Raw genomic sequence first — 20541 nt, 5'->3', positions numbered from 1 at the left:
ATTGATTTTATCCACAAAGCGGGGCGAAAGCCTCTTCGCGGGATCGCTCTCTTTCTCACGATGATAAGGTAGATCACTTAGCCCATAACAGTGTTGCTTAGCACTCTTGCTTAGCCAGTGCTCTCCAAAGCACTCTACCCACCGAGAGAGGGACGTCAAAGCCCCAAAGCAAAGGCAGATGTAATTCTTTTCTCTGGCAAAAGACAGCAAACGAAGGAAAAAAAAAGAGGCCAATCTACCACTAGACACCCCCACACTTTTTCTGCAACGCGTACCCCACCCCCGAACGTTCAAAAAGCCTCCCCCACACCATCTTTTCCCGCACTACTCGTTTCCCCCTCCCTCGCTCCTCTCCCAGTGCACGCACACAGACGCCGGGCCAACCAAATCCGAGATCAAAAGCGGGCGGCAGGCGAGGCGATCGCCAAAAAAGCTAAAGCCGCCACCTCTGCGCCGGCCCGGGGGAGGAAAAGCGATAAAGCTTAGCGGCTAAGGCGACGACGAAAGCGAAAGCGAAGGCGGGATTTAGATAAGTAGCGGCGATGGTGGTGAGTGCCGAGTGCTCGCCTCCTCCGCACGGACGCCTCACGCGATGGAGCCGGAGATCGTGGAGATCGAGCCGCTGCGGTACGCGCCGCCGCCGCAGTGGCGGGCGCCCCCTCCTCCCCCGCCGCTCCCGCCGCCGCCCATGACGGCGTCCTCCAGCGCGAGCGCCGCGGAGGCGAGCGCCAGCGCCAGTGCCGTCACGGCGGCGCTGCAGTTCGACAGCGAGAAGCTCCCGCAGACGCTCGTGCTGGAGATACGGCCGTTCCTGCGCGTCGCCAACCAGATCGAGGCCGAGTCCCCGCGCGTCGCATACCTCTGTAAGCGCCCCCACTATAACTCTCCTTTGAGTGTTCTCTAGGACTTTTCACCTTATGACGGTGGTAGACTGCGGCTCGCTGGTGCCCGCGACGTGCTCGAGGAAATGCCGGCAGCTAAGGGAGGACCTGGGGTGCAAGATGGACGTTGAACGCCGATGTGTTTAAGTGTGCAGTGTGTGTGTCATTTGAGATCCTATCGGTGACTGTATTCGGGATAACGCGAGTACGAAACCAGCCTCAAGAGATTCGAGGTGGTTTTGGTGCCACTCGTTTCAGTTCAGGAGTATTCTATCTTTTGTTGTCATATCCTCTGCTGCTGGAAGTTCATGGTTGGTGATCATGAGTTCACGGGTGATTGGTCGTCCATTGCTGCTTTCCACCATTGCTTAAGCAACATCGATGCTATTTTAGTTACATCTGGCAATTTGGAGATTCCTCAAAGGAAGAGGGGCTACTTGGCAGCTCACATGCTTAGCACATCACATTCTTGAATCTTGAATATTCTTGTCTTTCATTTTCATTTAAAAGAAATGTGTTCTAGGACCAGATGTTAACTGGTTATATTCCAAAGGCTAGAGGGTCTGTTCTAGAATCAGCCAAAGATTCTTCCACAGAGAACATTCTTCTTCAGTAGTACTACCTTTCTGCTTATTTCCCTTCGTTAGCAGAGTAGGTTGTTGGAAGCCTTAAAAATACAGGTAGCTTGATCAGCAGGCAAGTGAAAAACATTCCTTAATTTGGGCTGCAGTACAACATTTGCGTCAGGCCGCATAAAAGGTGGCATAACTCGTGAATATTGCATCACCGAAGAGCTTATGGGGAATTACCAGCAAAGAACGTCAAATATCTCAACCTACCTTTTTTTCTTTCTTCGTAGCACTGTGAATTTTGCTTGGTCAATTACTAAATTTGTTCTAATGCAGAACAAAGTACTATAATCATTGAACTATGTTGGAAAGCCAAAGTGGGTCTTTATCTACAAGAGTTGACTTTTATCATTTTACAGGTCGATTTCACGCCTTTGAAAAGGCTCATATGTTGGATCCTCGTTCAACAGGGAGGGGTGTTCGGCAATTTAAAACTACACTTCTTCAGAGATTGGAGCAGGTATGTACATGATGAAAATTAACTTAATTCGGATAGCATAAATGCAATATAAATAAATATCCTGGACATTGGAGCATATTATACATGCTGTAAATGTATATCACATCTTAGCAGATATTCCTTGTTTCAGAACATGAATGCACATTTTCTTTCTGTTACATTAAGATATATGCAACAAGTCACTATTTATTGGTTAAATAATGCGCTTATGTTGTATTTACTTTCCAAACAGGATGAGAAAAGCACTTTCTCAAAGAGGAAAGAAAGAAATGATGCCCGAGAGATTAAATCATTCTATGAGAAGTAAGTATGAACTTTTTTTCAGATACAAACCTGTATTGTAGACTACTTAAAAGTTATGATGCGGAGGCCGGGGGCAATCAAAGTTTTCATTATCTTAAAAAAGACTACTTTCTTAAGAACCACAGCTAAACCACTATCCCCAACCAAAATGTGATTTCCATCCTCTTCTGCCATTTTATAGGAAAAAGCAAGCTAATGCACATCAACTAATGCCTGTCCTGGGAGAAGTTTTGAAGGCTGTTCTCATCGGGACTGGCTTGGAGGTTCTGATACCTTTCACAAAATAATAATTATGATGTATGATGTGCCATGTAGTTAAAGTTTTCATAACTTTGCAGAGCCTTGTTGCTAGTGAAGATTTTGGCGACAAGTCAGGCTTCCGATACAATATTATTCCACTTCATCCTAGATCAAGTCAGCAACCAATCATGCTTCTTCAAGAGGTTTGGACATATTTCTACTCAAAACTCAAAATATACCTTCTGGGTATACTATTTGTGCAAGGATAATTAAAGTACAGTACAAAAAAAAAAGAATTGTGCCTTCTAATAGGGCCAATGACTCGTGATATCTTCATGTTTGGTATGATACAAAAGGCACTAGATCCTTGTTGCCAGGACTTGTACTGAGTTACCAGATGGTATTTGCCAAGACAATGACCAATCTCATTGCAGGATAAATTTTCTGGGATACAGAACATAGTAGCAATTGGCTAGTGCTATAAAGAAACTGTTTTCTCATTTCTGAAATATGGATATTTAATTCCAATGTTACGTCTCATAGGACAAAAGATGATACTCCCACGGTCCATATTACTTGTCGATGCTTTAAAGTTGTACTAAAGCAGCGGCAAGGAATATGGATCGGAGGGAGTAGTAATTCTTCTTTGGAATGAATAACCTTTAGCCTGTTACTTAGTTACTGAGCCTGCATTCTGCATTTAGATAAAATTTCTTATGATATACTATTGTGCAGATCAAAGTTGCAGTGTCTGCGGTGTTTAATGTACGCAGTCTTCCATTGGCTAATGTCAAGGGTGAAAAAAGTCAGACAGATATTTTTCGATGGCTGCAAAGTTGGTTCGGATTCCAGGTTGGCTAGTTATTTGTTCAAATATCAGATTTAGTACCAGTGGCTTTCTCTTGCATTTCAGCTCAGTAATTGGGGTTGCTTTTTTTTTGGGGGGGGTGGTGTAGAAAGGGAATGTTGCCAACCAAAGGGAGCATCTCATTCTTTTGCTTGCAAATATGCATGCTCGGTTGAATCCAAAGTCATCCTCTGCTCCAATGGTATTTATACAAGAATATTGTTTGCCTTATCTATCTTCTGGTTAACATATTAGAATAACATTTTGATATGCCTGTTTTTAGCTTGATGAAAGAGCAGTAGAGGAATTATTAGCGAAAACATTTGAGAGTTATCTGACCTGGTGCAAATTTTTGGGGAGAAAAAGCAACATATGGTAAATATATGCAGTTTTTATTTCTTTAGATTGGACTGCATCTAACTGAACATCAGCTTGAGTGAATTTCAAGGAAGTGTTTTTTCACTTGTACTGGTCCTCTTTTTATTGCACCTGCAGGTTGCCCTCTGTGAAGCAGGAAATTCAGCAGCATAAACTTCTGTACATATCTCTTTATCTTCTTATATGGGGAGAAGCATCAAATTTAAGACTTATGCCAGAATGCTTATGCTACATCTTTCATCATGTATGCAAACTATTAGTCCTTCATCTCTCCATTGCTCTCACTGCATTAATTGTTCAAACTATAACTAAATTTAGTTTTTTCTTGAAATCATCTCTGAACATTTGATATATGTTTATTGGTTTATATCGGTCATATAAATTTTCATTGCTTGGTAGTAAAATCTACCATGTAAATGCTTCTGCCAGAAGAATCTTTTTATAATAATACTATTATTAGGAGTAGTTCTTACACATTTGTTGTTGACAACAGACGAGAACAACAATAACAATAACAATAGCCATGCTTATAGAATTAGCAGGCATGTGCCAAGTGTTTGGATGTTTTTAGTGCTTGTTTTCTTTTCTGAACTATATTCTAAGTTGACAAGATAAATGGTAGATGGTTTTCCTACCAAGCAACACAGGTTCAAACCCATCTTCCTAGTAGGATATGTTGGTTCATGTGCACCTGCAAATTTGTGTGCATAAATATGGTCACATGTGCATTTTAGGAAAAAAAGGAAAGATCGAAGATCGAGTGCATTTATATTGTAAGGCTACCTTGCTCGTGTTTTTTGTATGGTGCAATGTGATCTTTCAAGCGCAAACTTTTGCAAATACGCTTGTAAATACATTCTAACTAAAAGAACATTAGATTGTGTAAAAAAGAAATACTATCTGTTTCAGTGGGAAGTGGCCAAAGTTATTGCTTTAATTAGCAGGACAAAATATTTTAAAGTGACATTCCTCGCAAAAATAGAATGATCAGTACATCCCCCTTTCAAAAATATAAAAGGGCAATTTTTTTTCTTTTGCTATTAATTAGCGCTAATCATGATTAAACTGCGTCAGCTCATCCCTGCCTATGAAAAAAGGGAATACGCTGCTCATTCCGCTAGCACTGCTGCGGCCGTCCGGCTGCCCGGGATAGCGATGACGGGCTGGGGCTGCTCCTGCATCTATTCGGGATGGGCAGGCTGAAGGCATGTTTGTGCAGTCCATTGATCGATCCACACACGAACTGGTTCCGCTGTTCGCACCACAACTACAGCCGAAGTATTCAGGGCTCATCCGCTTAATCAATACCATGTGCGTTCTTAACGGCGTGGTTGCAGCGGCTTCACTGTTGTCCGTGTCCGTGTGCCTGCTTGACCCACTGCTCTAACTTCTTATGAAAGCCGTGCACAATCCAACGGATGGCCGGATGTACATGATAGGCTGCTACCTGCTGGAGCATCCAAGTGCTATGCATGCCATCTCGACGATGAGAAGGAGATGATGAGATGTCAGTCCATGAAAAACTTGAGCCAACGGATGGATTTTTTTCTTTCGGAACTGCAGGATGAATTCTTTTCTTAAGTAATTATATAATTACTAGACCATTATACCCTTTCACTTGAAAAGGTATGTTTTAATCTCCACCGTTGATTGCGTTAGGGGGGGGGGGGTACTGAAGCAGATCCTAATACCTTAAATAAGAGAGAATGGCCAGAGTTACCTGCTTGAATTACCAGTGGCGAGTCTCTACTCTACATCTCTCCTCCCCGCTATCTCTCATCAGGGTATCATGCTGTCAGAGAGTCTCTGTGGTCCTTTTCTTTTGCTGTTTCATAATCAACCATCACATCTAAAAGGTTTTAGATTTAGCTGGGTTGTTGTTTTATGTTGTACTGCTTCGAATTGAATTACGAGTTCCCCTAGCAAACTCTTAATCTGTGGTTAGCTTTTCCTTTCCCAGATAAGATTCTTGCAGAAAGGAGTTTAAGCAAGTGTTATGCATGTTTTTAATTAGAAAAACAAATCTACTGTCACTATTTGAGGACTATTTTTGCTTAAAAGCAATTCTTGCTTCTAAGTAGTTTCTGTATTTTTGTGCTGAAGACTTTGCCACAAAGTTAAGTCCACATTTGCGACAAAAGATAACCACTTGTTGCTTCAGATGTCATACGAGCTATATGGAGTGCTTTCTGGAGCTGTAAGCTTAATTACTGGAGAAAAGGTCAGACCTGCATATGGCGGAGAAGACGAATCATTTCTTAATAAAGTAGTGGCACCAATATACAACGAGATATATGCGGTTGGACATCCCTACTTTTCAGCAATTAGACTTAGCACAGCTTTGGAAGTTATAATGATGGCAGTATTTTTTTTGTAATGAAGGAAGCTCTAAAGAACAAAAATGGAGTATCTGATCACTCAACATGGAGAAACTATGATGACCTCAACGAATTTTTCTGGTCAGATACCACGTTTTGTTGGGTTTGCCTTTGGTACTCAGATGCAGTACTAAATATGTAAAGATGCAGGTCTGCAGACTGCTTCAAACTTGGCTGGCCCATGCGTCTCAACAACGACTTCTTTTTCACATCGACTAAGAATAAAATGTCTCATGAAACTAAGATACAAAATTCCCAATTGCCTCGTGGATCCTCCTCAGCACAAAACATTGTTGATTCAGAAGTACCTGACCAATCACAACAGGTAGTAACTATCAGAACAAGGCCATTCCACAATATGGTATACTATTTGTATCATATACCTAACTTTTTTTGTTTACGTATTCAGTTCCGAGTAAAGCAATCTTGCAGTTTTTTTTATGGGAAGCAATTTTGTATTCCCATTCATCTGTATTGAGAATATAAGGAAGTAGCCAAATTCAGTGCTTAAAGTCAATTTTATATTTTGCCTTCAGAAATGAAACATCTACTCTATGTTTTTTAGTTTCATGTGGTAATAATGTAGAAACAACGTTCCATGTAACTTAACTTAACATTCTGAACAGCCATGTTCCCTAAGCTTGTGTTTTATAATAACTTGCCACATTATTATTATTTATCATAATGCAATTTAAGCTTTTCATGTACATTCACAACTAACAGAAATGTGCATGTTTCAGTACATTCATTTTTGAATAGTTGTTTACATGTGCTCTTGTTCTCCATTTTCCTGCTATTGCATATAGCAAACTATAAGTGTGACATCTCAGCAGAGGTGGTTGGGAAAGACAAATTTTGTTGAGGTCCGTTCCTTTTGGCATATCTTCAGAAGCTTTGATAGGCTGTGGACACTCCTTGTGCTTGGGCTTCAGGTTTAGTTCTTACATTAATGGTTGGGGAGTGATACATTTTATATATTGTTTAATCACTGCCAGATCTTTTGACCCATTTTCTCATATGTTCTCTTTCCAGATTCTGATAATAATAGCATGGCATGGATTGGAAAGCCCTCTTCAGTTACTAGATCCAATCTTTTTTGAGGATATTCTGAGTATTTTCATAACCAATGCAGTACTTCGAGTTCTTCAAGGTTAATTTGGAATTTTCTTGTGCATATCTATACCATAAATTCTGACGAATTAGTACTAACACATTGATGTAACTTTCTTCCTATTGTTCCGTCTTCATTCTTCAGTGATGTGTCTAATTGTTTCTGTGCAGTGGTCCTTGATATTTTATTTTCATGGAGAACCAGGGGAACAATGAGATCTAGCCAGAAACTAAGATTTGTCATAAAACTCTCTCTTGCGGTTACATGGGCGATCATTCTGCCCATATTTTATTCCAGTTCTCAAAATTACAAGGCTTGTTCTGCTAGACGTCCTAAAAACTTTTTGGGAATGTTCTGCCTGTCAAAGTATATGGTGGCTGTGGCATTTTACCTGACAGGCAACGTGATTGGGATGGCACTCTTTTTCGTTCCAGCTGTAAGCAGCTATATAGAGACATCTACCTGGCGAATTTGCAATATATTGTCCTGGTGGTGCCAGGTATGATCTTTTACCTTGCTCAAGAGTAGAACTTGTTTTTGTTTACGTTTTGTAGTTAATATCAGAAATTGATCTCAGTGGAATACATTGTTATGCTATCTTATTTTCCAACATTTGAGTCAACCTAAATTTCCAAAAAATATATTTTTCCTTCTATAGAGCTGTTAATCAGCTCTTTGTACTGCACCATGACTTACAGATCTCGTGCATAGGCATTATACCTTAATGAAGTACTGATATATTGCCAATGATGTGTGTAGGCCCCGTCATATGTTGGAAGAGGAATGCATGAAGGCCAAGTACCTTTACTAAAGTAAAATATGTGTATTATTATTCACATACTTTGGTGGCCATTTGATGTGAGCTAAATATTCTTTCTGTGTTTCAACAGGTATACATCATTTTGGACGGTTCTTTTATCAAGTAAATTTATATTCAGCTACTACTTCGAGGTAAGAATATCTATCAGTATAGAATCTACACACCTTTTATTTTTATTATGCAACGCAATGCAACTCAAGATTTATTCAAATCAGTGAAAATGCATGTATGCAGGTCCAACTCAGTTACAATTTATAATGTATGTACGATGGTCTTAGGTTATGTTAATGATAGAACATAGTAACACCATGAGAAGTTCTGTTTGAGTGTTTGTTATTCTTTTAAGCACGCCTTAGTTTCTTATATCTACATTTATTTTGTGTGACCTCTCCTCCTACTACATTTTTTTTTCTGAATACAACTTGAGCAGATTAAGCCTCTTGTGGAACCTACGAAAGAAATCATGAGGGTCAATGTGAATATATATGAGTGGCATGAATTCTTTCCACAAGGTCTTCCCCATATCTCATCTTCCCTTGTCCATTAATCATCCTTTTTACTCAATAGGGTACTGAGTTTGATAATGAACACTGAACACAGAGTGACGATTCTATCTGTTTTGTTCCAGTCAAGAGCAATGCTGGCGCAATTCTTGCTGTATGGGCCCCTATAATTCTTGTAAGAACTCATATGAACTCAAGTATTTAATTTGCATATGGCTCATAAACTAATTAATTTCGTTGCATTTTCATCAGGTCTATTTTATGGACACACAAATTTGGTATTCTGTATTCTGTACCATTTTCGGTGGAATGTGTGGTATCGTTCATCATCTCGGTGAGGTGAGGTGAAGCGCCACTAAACTCTTGACTGTTTATTTCAGATGTTTACAGATTCTTATTTCTTATACTTACTCCTAGATTCGCACAATGGGAATGGTTAGAAGTCGGTTCTGTACCTTACCAGAAGTGTTCAATGCCTGCCTTGTTCCTCGCTCAAGTCCAAAAGAGAAAAAAGGGATATTGCCTAGTTTCTTGGAAAAGAAAATATTTAAGGTTGAATCTGATCATGTCCACTTTACCTTGAAGGTGCTTTTCTTATTATTATTTCTAAGATTACACTGTTTTCAGGATTTGGGTAAATCTGAAAGACATGACCCAACAAAATTCGCTCTGGTTTGGAACCAGATAATAAATAGCTTCCGCTCAGAGGATTTAATAAGCAATAGGTACGTTCTGGTTATTCCAGTGCGACATAAGCTTCATCAGATTACTTTCTCCTTCATATTTCATTGGTTTTGCAGAGAGATGGATTTGATGACAATGCCCATGTCACTAGAGTATCGTTCTGGTTCTATTCGCTGGCCCTTGTTTTTAGTTGCCAAAAAGGTATATGGAACTGTTATTTATACATGACAGACCATGATTTCAGTGCAATACAATCTACACTACTTTGGAAATATGTAGCATTTCTCTAGGCTTGACCGCAAAAGACTAGTGCCATGTAGTACAAGTGGCAAAGTCTTCTACGGTGCACTCCGAGCCATAATTTGATTGTAAATTGCATGGAACTAATAGTAGAAGTGTTTCTATCTAGTAAAACTCTTTATTTCACGGTCTGGAAAAAATAATAGAAAATCGCGAAGTAATTATTAACTGGTGTTGATTACAAGATTTGTACAGCTTAATATCATTTGGACTACATATCTTGATTTTCACTACAAATTAATTATTTTACTAAATAATGTTGGAGTTTTACTACATATTGTTTGAGTTTTACTTTTACTACAAACATTTTTTTGTAACCATATATTGCTTGATTTTTACTACAAGTTACTAGTTTACTACATATACTATCACAATTAAGAGCGGATTCCCAGTGGATGGGTTAGTTCTCCTGGCTAGAACAAGAACGCACGTGGAGGGTGGGTTTAGTTGGCTAGCCTGGCTCACTCGTGCTAGCCGGAGTGCAAAATATGTTATTCTGCGCTCAGGCTTACATCTGTATTCTGTCTATCTATAAAATGTGTCATAGAACTTTGTATAATGTTATGCTTGTCTTCCTTCCGTGACAGTTTTCAACAGCAGTTGATATGGCAGCAAATTTTACTGGAAATAGTGCACAGCTCTTCCAGAGAATTAAGAAGGATAACTACATGTTTTGTGCGATCAACGATTTCTATGAATTGACAAAAAGTATTTTCAGATTTCTCGTTATTGGTGATGTGGAGAAGAGGTAATCATTTTACTTCAACATTACCAATTTTACTACATTTTCTCTCATGTTTGCAATGCTTTGGTCGTACATGTTCCCGTGAATATTATGATGATGTTTGACAGATTCTATTCAGGGTAATAGCTGTCATATTTGCCGAAATAAAAAAGAGTATTCAGAACTCAAGTTTATTGGTAGATTTTAAGATGGATCACTTGCCTTTGCTGGTTGACAAATTTGAACGGCTGGCTGAGATTTTGGTAATCACTTCACTAGTATTATTTGTCTCTTTCCCTTTATGTTCTACACTTCACCGTTTTACTGTAACACATCAACCTCAAATCGTTTTTTTTACTGTGATCTGTAATTAGAGGATACTTTCATTGCGCCTTTTTGGCACATTGGTTGTTGGTGAGGACTAAAAGGTTATAAGGGTAATGGCAGAGATGGCTAGAATTACAGAATTAGTTTGCAGGAATACCGATGGGAACTAGGAAGGAGTTTCTTCCCAGAGTTCAGGAAATGGATAACTATACTTGTTTTCGTGTGCATTGCTTTGGTGGCCCATGAAATGGTGCAACAGAGAGCCGGCAGCAACCCAGGACTGGCTGAGATTTCTTAACTTCGTTAATTAGGGGTAGTTTTTTTTTCTCGAACACGCAGGCGGATGCCATTTATATTAGAAGAAAGTCATCCCAAATGATAGTGCCATAATTACAACGATCAACAGAAACTACGAAAACCTAACATCATGAGGAAGGAAAAACATAGACCTGGGGTAGGTTTTTTAATCTTTATCTGTTTGAATGTTAAGTTTGTTCGTTGGCAAGAGTATGGCACTGAAATTGTTTTCTGGCTCCCTCCCCTCACGCAACGCGCCCGCGCGCGCCGGGGGGTGGGGTGGGGGGGCCTAGCCGCCTCCCCCTTCGACCCCGCCTCCTTCCCCTCCTCCCCGCCGCCGCCGGCGAGCGCTGTCGGGCGAAACCGGGTGCAAGCGGCGGCGGCGGCGGGGCCCTTCTTCCCCCTCTGCTCATGGGGCGCCGGCGCGGGGCGGCTCCCTCGAGTGGCGGCGCCGGGCGGCCGCGGGGCTCAGCGACGCGAGGGCAGTCTCGCGGGGCGGCGCGGTGGCCGGCTGGTGGTGGCGCGCCGGCGTCCTGGATTCCGCGCGCGGCAGGGCGGTTGCGACGCTCCCATCTCGGGAGGTGGCGCGCGGACGGACTCCTGTTGGATCCGGATGGATCTAGCGATGGGGGTCGGCCGGCGGCGCGTGGTAGCGGTGGTGCGTGCTCGGCGGCTCCGGCGCTCAGAGCTCGTCGGACGACGCGGGTAGGGCAGCGGCTGGTCGTGGCCGTTGCTCCCGCCGTGGGCGGCGGTGTGGGGAGGTCCGGCGGCGGTGGCCTCCCGGTGTCGTGGCGGCTTCACGGTGGCTCGGCGGATCGGCCTGGGGCGGCCGGCTTCTTTGGCGTCGGCTCGTCTGCGGTCGGACCGTTTCGACCTTCGACCCATCTCCTCGTCGCCGGGCGCTACTTCCATCGAAGGGCTGGCCCTCTCCCAGCTGCGGTCCATCGCTCGTCTCGCGCCCGGTGCAACAGGACCGAGCTCGTCTCGCGCATGGTGCAGCAGGACTAACCTCATCCTCCTCACGGTGTTGCAGGACCGAGCTCGTCTCGCACTCGGGGCTGCAGGACGGGTCGATGGATGCCAGTGCTAGCCGGCCTATTGGGTCTCGACGTTGGGGGTCGCCCAGGGGTGCGAAAGGTGGGACCTTTCTGCTTGTCTCTTTGGTTGGGGTAGCGGCGTGTCTCGGGTGAGGTGGTGTCAAGATCTTGGGTGCCGGGGCGGCGCCCCTGGTGGCGGTAGCGCGGTGCTCTTGGGCAGAGCCCGTGGCCTGGTGCTGCCCGGTGGCCATGGCCTTGTGGGCGGTGTGGTAGCTGGGGTGTGGCGTTCGGTGGCGGTGAGTGTTGGCCGGGGTGAAAACATGTTCTATCTTCTAACGGACCGGCGGCGGCAAAGTTGTTCCCTTCTTGAAGGCGTCGTCGCGGCTCCAGGGGAAACTCTGATCCTCGGATCGGGCGGTGGCGGCGCTCTGGTGTCGTATCCTTCCTGAAGGCGCCGCCTTGGAGTCCACGGTTCGTCGTATGCGGCTTCATCTCTTCGTGGTGGTAGTGCTAGGAGTGGTGTTGCTGCGCTCAGCGCCTATGTATCCTGCCTTGGGTGTGTGTGTGTGTTGGTGGCGTGCGTTTGTACCGGGTGATGTTGATTTTTGCTTTATATATAAAGCGGGGCGGAAGCCTTTTTCGGTAAATTGTTTTCTGGAATAAGATGAACTAGCCAAACCCCTTAAGACTTTAAAACCGCACCATCATTCTTCTTGAAGACACTGATTGCCGTTCAACGTGCAGTTTGTATCCTCTGTTACTTACTAGCATACAACGCATAGCAGTTCTATCATAGGGGATGACGAGGTATTACAGTGGGTGGAGCTGACAGACTAATTTTAGTTTTCATAGGGTCGGAGGGGGTGCTTGTAGGGTTAGCAACAAATTTGAGTGACAGCCTATTTCTCTGGTAGAGTGTATATGGCCTTCTTATATTTTGATTTTTGAATCCTATTATGTCAGCACATGTAGTGAAATTTATGCCTAATGGTTACCCAGTATTCAAACAAACAAGGCCTTCAATATGAGGTGACAATTTTACTCCAAGATATCATTGATACCCTGATCCAAGATATGCTTGTGGATGCTCAGAGGTAACAATAACATAATATATGTGATCATTCTATGCTTTTACATCCTTTGTTTTGTGGTTAGATAACAGTCTCCTCTTTCAACAGTGTATTGGATCAGATAAATTATTCTGAGACACTGATATCTGATAACGATGGAGCATTCGATTACTACAAACCAGAGCTCTTTGCGTCGATCAGCTCAATATCAAAAATTCGCTTTCCATTTCCTGCCAGTGGTCCACTCAAAGAGCAGGTCTGACATAATCCTTCATTAGCTAAGACAGAGTGCAGGAATGGTAGTAACTCTCTGAATGATGAGATGATTTGGCATATTCAGGTTAAACGTCTCTACCTACTACTTAATACAAAAGAGAAGGCTGCAGAAGTGCCATCAAATTCAGAGGCTCGCCGACGCATTTCATTTTTTGCTACTTCTCTTTTCATGGATATGCCAGCTGCTCCCAAAGTACGCAGTATGTTGTCATTTAGGTAATACTTGTGCTTTTCAAATTCTGTTAAAACTTATTTCAGGTTAATTTTGATAATATTAGTCAATGAGTTCTATGATCTAATTTGTGGCTGAGGGAAGGTATTTGTAAAATCGTCACTAAAAGGTGTTGAAGTATATGTGGATTGCCCAACCTTCTTCTAAGTTTGGACTTTTGGTTGTACTGATTGGCGCATGAAACTGGTCTCAGCTTTCACAATTTAAATAAACATTTTAGGCCTCATTGAGCAACACGTGAGAAGGGGCGTTGAGGTATAGAATTGAGTTCAATTAATGGACCACAGAGAGCGTGCCCCGCGGGGGGTGGGGGGTGGGGGGGAAGGTTGAATGGTCCTATGCAACTATACAAGTATGCAAAGAGTATGAATGCAGAAGGTAAACTTGCAAAAAATAGGGGTAATGTTTTAGAGAGGGTGCATACACCGTAACACATGCAACTTTGAGGGCGAGTGGATGGATGTGGACCACCTCATCAGTAATTGAGCAAAACTGAGGACAAAACTTGGGCGGCAGCAGGCTCGGTGGGCTCACCCTTTATTGCCAGGGGGTTAAACCAAAGTGGAGTGTGTGGAGGTATTGCCTAGTCTTAGGCATGTCCATATATAACTTTTTTGTTCTGTCAATGCATATAGAGATGTAAAATTGTTTAGGTTTTTGTGTGTGGAAAAAGCAAGAAAACATATGCAAACATTGTTTGTTTTGAGAGAAATGTGATACCTGAAACATGGATGCTTTTATCAACTGTAGAAGTAGCTGCCTGGCGGTATCATATACTGTTGTCTCCATCAATTGGCCATAATTCCTTTGTAAAAGATGAGAACTTCAGTGCAGCATTCAAATAGAACCAAAAGCCACAGAATATTGTGAGCTCTGAATTTTTTTGGGACTTTATGTTTTTCAAGTAAATCCCACCAATAAGATCATGACCACTTACCAGTAGGAGCATTTACATCAATATAGGCGAGTTATGTTGTCAACTGTAATTGTTCTTTGTTTTGGAAATTCTTGTCCATATCAATCACAGAACAAATCAAATATAGTGAACATCTGATGGCATCCTGACATCATGTAATTTGTTCAGCATAGTAACTCCCTACTTCATGGAGGAAGTAAAGTTTTCAGATGAAGAGCTTCATTCAGATCAAGATGAAGCATCCATCCTTTCCTACATGCAGAAGATATATCCAGGTCACTTTATGTTCCATATTTCTATTTTCACCCATTTTTTGTTGCAATTGCTTTTGTTAGTTATATTTTGTTACTAAGACTCCACATTCTCATTTTTTAGATGAATGGACAAATTTCTTGGAAAGGCTTGGTACAAATGTAAAAAGTGAAGACATCAGATACTGGGCTTCTTTCCGTGGTCAAACACTAAGTCGAACCGGTAATATGGAGTATTATTCTCTTTTTTTCTTTGTAAACTATCACTGAAGTCCCCACCTACAGGCTGTCTGACTCTCTCTATTGTGTACTATCTAGTTAGGGGAATGATGTATTACAGAAAGGCATTGAGACTACAAGCTTTTTTAGACAGGACAAATGACCAAGGTGCGCATAGAAACTTACAGCTTATCTTACTCTTTCCAACCTCTCATCATTAAATTTTGTTGCTCGATTTCCAAAATGAGTGGAACTTTAGATCAGCTAGCATCTGAAGTTTGATCAGATTGTTATCAGATAACTGTGATGATTTTGCCGTTCTTGTTTTCATATTTATTTGAAAACTGGTATGCTTCCAAAACTTAATCCTTTTAAATGAGCAGAGTTATATAAAGGACCCGTGGGGACAGAGCGAGAACAAAATAAGAGAAACATTCACCAATCATTATCAACTGAATTAGATGCCCTCGCGGATATGAAATTTTCATATGTCATCTCATGTCAAAAGTTTGGGGAACAGAAATCTAATGGTGATGCGCATGCTCAAGATATTATTGATCTGATGGCAAGGTATGGTTTGAAAAATATAAACCTGTAGAGTAATTATTATCTCTAGAATTGTGCTGATATTTCTACTTCTTGCGTGCTCAATGAAGGTATCCAGCTCTTCGTGTTGCCTACATTGAAGAGAAGGAAATTATAGTAGACAATATGCCTCATAAGGTCTATTCCTCTGTTTTAATAAAAGCAGAAAATAACTTAGACCAGGTAATAATCTTAGCTTAAGAATCAAAGCAGAAAAATTTGTATTGTTTTAGATCTAAGCCTCTAAATATTTTGTATTGATCATCTTTTCAATTTTATCAGTTATTTTTTTCCTACAATTTTTTGTCTGTCAACTATCTTTTGTTAAGCATAACGTGCATAACTATTAATATACTTTCTCATAGAAATATACGATTATTTTTATCCAGTTCCTCAAATGCTCTTGCTTGTTGATTATTTACATAGGAGATTTACCGTATAAAGCTGCCTGGCCCACCCATCATTGGAGAAGGGAAGCCTGAAAATCAAAACCATGCAATTATATTCACCCGTGGAGAGGCCCTACAAACGATTGACATGAATCAGGTAATGAACTGGACATTTTTTCTATAGTTTGTCTCCATAAAATACTTTCTTTCCACTAATTTCGGTGCTATCAGGACAATTATTTGGAAGAAGCTTACAAAATGAGAAATGTACTTCAAGAGTTTGTTAGACATCCTAGGGACCAAACTCCAACCATCCTCGGGCTTAGAGAGCATATTTTCACAGGAAGGTCTGTAGTTTTTCTGACATGGCTTTCAAACATACAATGTCTTTTGGATAATATGAGATTATTGTTGTGCAGTGTTTCATCACTTGCTGGATTCATGTCATACCAAGAGACAAGCTTCGTCACAATTGGACAGAGATTCCTTGCTGACCCCCTTAGGTGAGAACACGCTTCTTATTTGATCTTATAGTGTTAGCAATGATGCGATGAACCCATTCCTTATGCGCTAAGTTTTTATCCGTGCTAAAATTTAGGTTAGATATATGTATTTTTTCTAAAGGATTGAGTGTATTGTGTATGTCCATTCTATAAACACTATTTTTTGTCCAAATCATCTTTTCCACGGTTGCAGGGTACGGTTTCACTATGGCCATCCAGACATTTTTGATCGGATGTTTCATTTAACAAGGGGCGGCATAAGCAAAGCATCTAAAACTATAAACTTAAGTGAGGACGTATTTGCTGGTAAGTTAATATTTTCCTTCAAAAACTAAATTTGTCATGCCATTTTCAAAGGAGTTTCATATTTAATATTAACTTTACAGGGTATAATTCCATTTTGCGTCGTGGACATATAACTTACAACGAGTACATTCAAGTTGGCAAAGGGCGTGATGTTGGACTTAATCAGATATCGAAATTTGAAGCTAAAGTTGCAAATGGCAATAGTGAACAAACACTTAGCCGTGATATCTATCGTCTAGCGCGGCGATTCGATTTTTTCAGGATGCTTTCATGCTATTTCACAACAGTGGGATTTTACTTCAACAGCCTAGTATGCTCTCTCCCCTCCCTCTATCCCTATCCCCCCCTGCTCGACGTGCATGCTTGCATGTTTGTGTCCACGTGTACACTATAATGCCCAGAAGCATTGCAGTTAGAACATAATGTGTGGCAATTCCTGAGAAACTACAAAAAAATGTGAAAAGAAAGATGAAAAAATCATCAGTAGCAGAGAAAAGAATTTTTCTTCCTGCCATTTAACACCTTATCTTTTAGCTGACAATCTTTGGTTCAAATCTTACATAGAATGTAAAAGATGTTTATCTAAGTGAAGTTCATGGGTTCCAGTATAATCAATGTTTCTCCTAAGACCTGCCGGCTCGATCTTTGGAAATTTGGTAGTTTAAAGTGAACTGCTTTCAAGATTGATTTAGTCATTATTGGCCAGACCAAACTTCGCTTTTCTTTTTCCAGAGATATACCAATAGTCTGTTTTATGTTGATTATCCTCGTTCCAACCAGGTTTTTAAGTTTCACCATTTAGGAACTAGGAAGCCCTGGAACAAATACACGATGCAGAATTGCTTCATGCCACATATATCATTGGATAACCAAACATACTATTTCTCAAAACAAATGCTGATGGACCAATCCAGCGTCGTATAGGGCAAATTGTACTTGAAGTAAATTAGGAGGTTCAAACCTGAATTTTAAACTATTCACTTTGCTACAATCTTTACATAATTTGTTTACTAATGTTAGATTTTTAATATGAAAAACATTACTCCCTCTGTACAGGTCAGAAAAGTCACTCATTGAAATTTTGTAGGTTAATCGTATGACTTTTATATGCTTATAATTGTAACAATGATCCACGTGGCCCATCAGAATACTAATACTTTATATTTCTCTTTACATACGCATTTTTAAGTGACTCCTTGCATATAATATTTTTTGTCAATATGATCTTTGAGCTTATCACCAACAATAATTCTTATTGTTTCAATGGATCCATATCTTGTACAGATATCAGTTGTAGGTGTTTATGTTTTCCTATATGGACAACTATACTTGGTTCTCAGTGGATTACAGAGTGCTCTGTTGATTAAAGCTCATCACCAGAATATGAAGTCCTTAGAAACAGCCCTCGCATCTCAATCTTTTCTTCAGTTGGGACTGCTCACAGGATTACCTATGGTGATGGAGTTAGGGTTGGAGAAGGGTTTCAGAGCAGCTTTGAGTGACTTCATCCTCATGCAACTGCAGGTTGCTTCAGTTTTTTTCACATTCTCTCTTGGAACGAAAGCTCACTATTATGGACGTACCATTCTTCATGGTGGCGCTAAATATCGACCAACGGGGCGTAAATTTGTAGTTTTTCATGCGAGCTTTACAGAAAACTATCAGTTGTACTCTCGGAGTCACTTTGTCAAAGCATTTGAGCTGATCTTCCTTTTGATAATCTATCACCTATTTAGGAAATCCGATGGGAAGTTTCATGTGATGGTCACATATTCAACATGGTTTATGGCAATGACTTGGCTATTCGCACCTTTTCTTTTCAATCCAGCTGGTTTTGCTTGGCACAAGATTGTTGACGACTGGTCAGATTGGAATAGATGGATGATGAACCAAGGGGGAATAGGTGTGCAACCAGAAAAGAGTTGGGAGTCATGGTGGAATGCTGAGAATGCACATCTCCGTTACTCGGTGCTGAGTTCTAGGATTATTGAAGTATTGCTCTGTTTGCGGTTCTTTGTTTATCAGTATGGACTTGTCTATCATCTCAAGATATCTCATGATAACAAGAATTTTCTTGTGTACTTGCTTTCTTGGGTTGTGATAATTTCCATTGTTGGGCTTGTCAAGGTATATGCTTCGTCTTGAATGTCTTTGTTTTCGGCAACTGTGATACTTCATCGTTATACTGATTTTTTTTTCTGAAATTTCTGCAGCTTGTTAATTGTGCTAGTCGTCAGTTAAGCTCAAAGCACCAACTCATCTTCAGGTTCATAAAGTTGTTGACATTCCTGGCAGTGGTGACTTCCTTTATCATTCTATCTTGCCTGTGCAAACTATCCATCATGGACTTGATCGTCTGTTGCCTTGCATTCATTCCAACTGGTTGGGGCCTCCTCCTTGTAAGTATCAATAGGGCACTCTACCAATTGTTCAACATTCTTTTCCACAACTGCCCTAATTCCCTCCTTACTGCACAGATTGTTCAGGTTTTGAGGCCAAAAATAGAATACTATGCAATATGGGAGCCTATTCAGGTCATTGCTCACGCTTATGACTACGGGATGGGTACACTGCTATTTTTTCCAATTGCTGTACTAGCATGGATGCCTATTATCTCGGCTATCCAAACTCGGGTTCTTTTCAATAGAGCGTTTTCACGGCAACTGCAGATCCAACCTTTTATCATTGGTAAAACTAAGCGGAGGTAACTGATGGTTTCATGCGGATGAGAACTGGATTTGTGAATATGATATATTGGTTGGTCAGGATGATAATAAGCCTCTGTATTCTGGTGTAAATATATTGTGTGGTATTACAGTATCATACATCATTCTTTGGTCCATGTCGTTGACCAATCTAACAGCTCAGTTTTGATGTAAACTTACGTTGTATCCTCAGTACCATTCATGTAATACGAAAGCGTTGTACTTTTTGGTTTTTTGGAAAAAGTGGAACTGTTGTACTATTGCTGTTGGACAAATCATGTTAGATTATATAATAAATACTCCTTGCGTCCCATAATATAAGAGCGACGGAGGGAGTATATATTAGAGGAACATGGGTCCCTTTTTTACTTATCTTTTTCTTTTGCAAAAATGGGTCTATTTCTTAGAAAAGTGAAGTGTTAGCTGTTTATGTGTGTCCATTGACAAGTTTCTAGGAGCAACGTTCTTAGTTTCAAGTGAAATGCACTTGCGGTACATTAACTTGTCCTGCGTACTCACATTATAGCCCACAAACTGGCAACTTAGAATTTTGTAATGCTAAACCTGTCTCACATGCTAACTTTTGGTTCAAATCGACCCCGAAATGAAGCCATGTCAGATGAAATATGTGGTGTGCTGAGTTGGCAGAGGGGTGGTTTTAGCTGGACTGTTTTTTATGGCAAAAGACCCTGTGTTTATGTGATCAACACGCGAGAGAGGTGAGATGCCGTAGGATCTACTAAAAGTTTGCAAAAAATACCTCATTCTTCTGCAAAATTTATTTTGTAGTCCTCCACCCTAATCTACAAGCATGTTCATCCAATGTGTTGCATGCACGCAAAGTCATTTTTACCGCTTTGGGTAGCTACCGGTGGTCTTGCTATCAATGAGGTGATGCCATATGTAAAGTTATGGGACCATATGCATGTGTATATCGAAGTATTACTCCCTCTGTCTCATAATATGTCAAAAAACGTCTTACATTATGGGATGGAGGGAGTAGTTCAAATCATCTCTTGTATTTCTGTTTTTAGTCAAATCAATGTCAGGCTGGTGGGGTCATGTCAGGTGAGGTGAGAGAGAGGCTCCGTTGACGTTGCATGTGGTGGAGTGGTATAAATCCTTGCCTTTTATTTTCTCTTTAGCAATTTCAATAATTCGTATGGATAG

General features: G+C 41.0%; 2 protein-coding genes across 2 annotated transcripts; both read left to right on the top strand.

The window, feature by feature from the left end:
• The first annotated feature begins 509 nt into the window (after positions 1-509).
• LOC123144122 (putative callose synthase 8) lies at positions 510-19722 on the top strand. The gene is made up of 41 exons (XM_044563151.1): positions 510-863; positions 1870-1970; positions 2203-2273; positions 2455-2536; positions 2612-2716; positions 3249-3365; positions 3470-3562; positions 3644-3735; positions 3856-3982; positions 5900-6037; positions 6121-6197; positions 6267-6441; positions 6923-7048; positions 7149-7266; positions 7398-7726; positions 7987-8039; positions 8118-8178; positions 8478-8559; positions 8676-8725; positions 8803-8889; positions 8968-9102; positions 9178-9275; positions 9351-9435; positions 10122-10282; positions 10398-10521; positions 12919-13013; positions 13098-13245; positions 13330-13481; positions 14582-14688; positions 14789-14887; positions 14983-15051; positions 15267-15453; positions 15540-15651; positions 15895-16014; positions 16089-16204; positions 16277-16360; positions 16554-16666; positions 16747-16976; positions 17951-18793; positions 18880-19065; positions 19144-19722. Exons 1-41 carry the CDS (start codon positions 593-595, stop codon positions 19372-19374), a joined length of 5850 nt encoding a protein of 1949 aa, XP_044419086.1. The 5' UTR covers positions 510-592; the 3' UTR covers positions 19375-19722.
• LOC123144123 (translation initiation factor IF-2-like) lies at positions 11107-12876 on the top strand. Its single transcript, XM_044563152.1, has one exon. The coding sequence runs from the start codon at positions 11294-11296 to the stop codon at positions 11888-11890; it is 597 nt and encodes a 198-aa protein (XP_044419087.1). The 5' UTR covers positions 11107-11293; the 3' UTR covers positions 11891-12876.
• Positions 19723-20541: the final 819 nt, after the last annotated feature.

The sequence above is a fragment of the Triticum aestivum genome, chromosome 6D, assembly GCF_018294505.1.
Source record: "Triticum aestivum cultivar Chinese Spring chromosome 6D, IWGSC CS RefSeq v2.1, whole genome shotgun sequence".
Taxonomy (NCBI): Eukaryota; Viridiplantae; Streptophyta; class Magnoliopsida; order Poales; family Poaceae; genus Triticum; species Triticum aestivum.
Note: the sequence above shows the minus strand (reverse complement) of the source record. Positions and strands in the feature narration are given on the sequence as shown.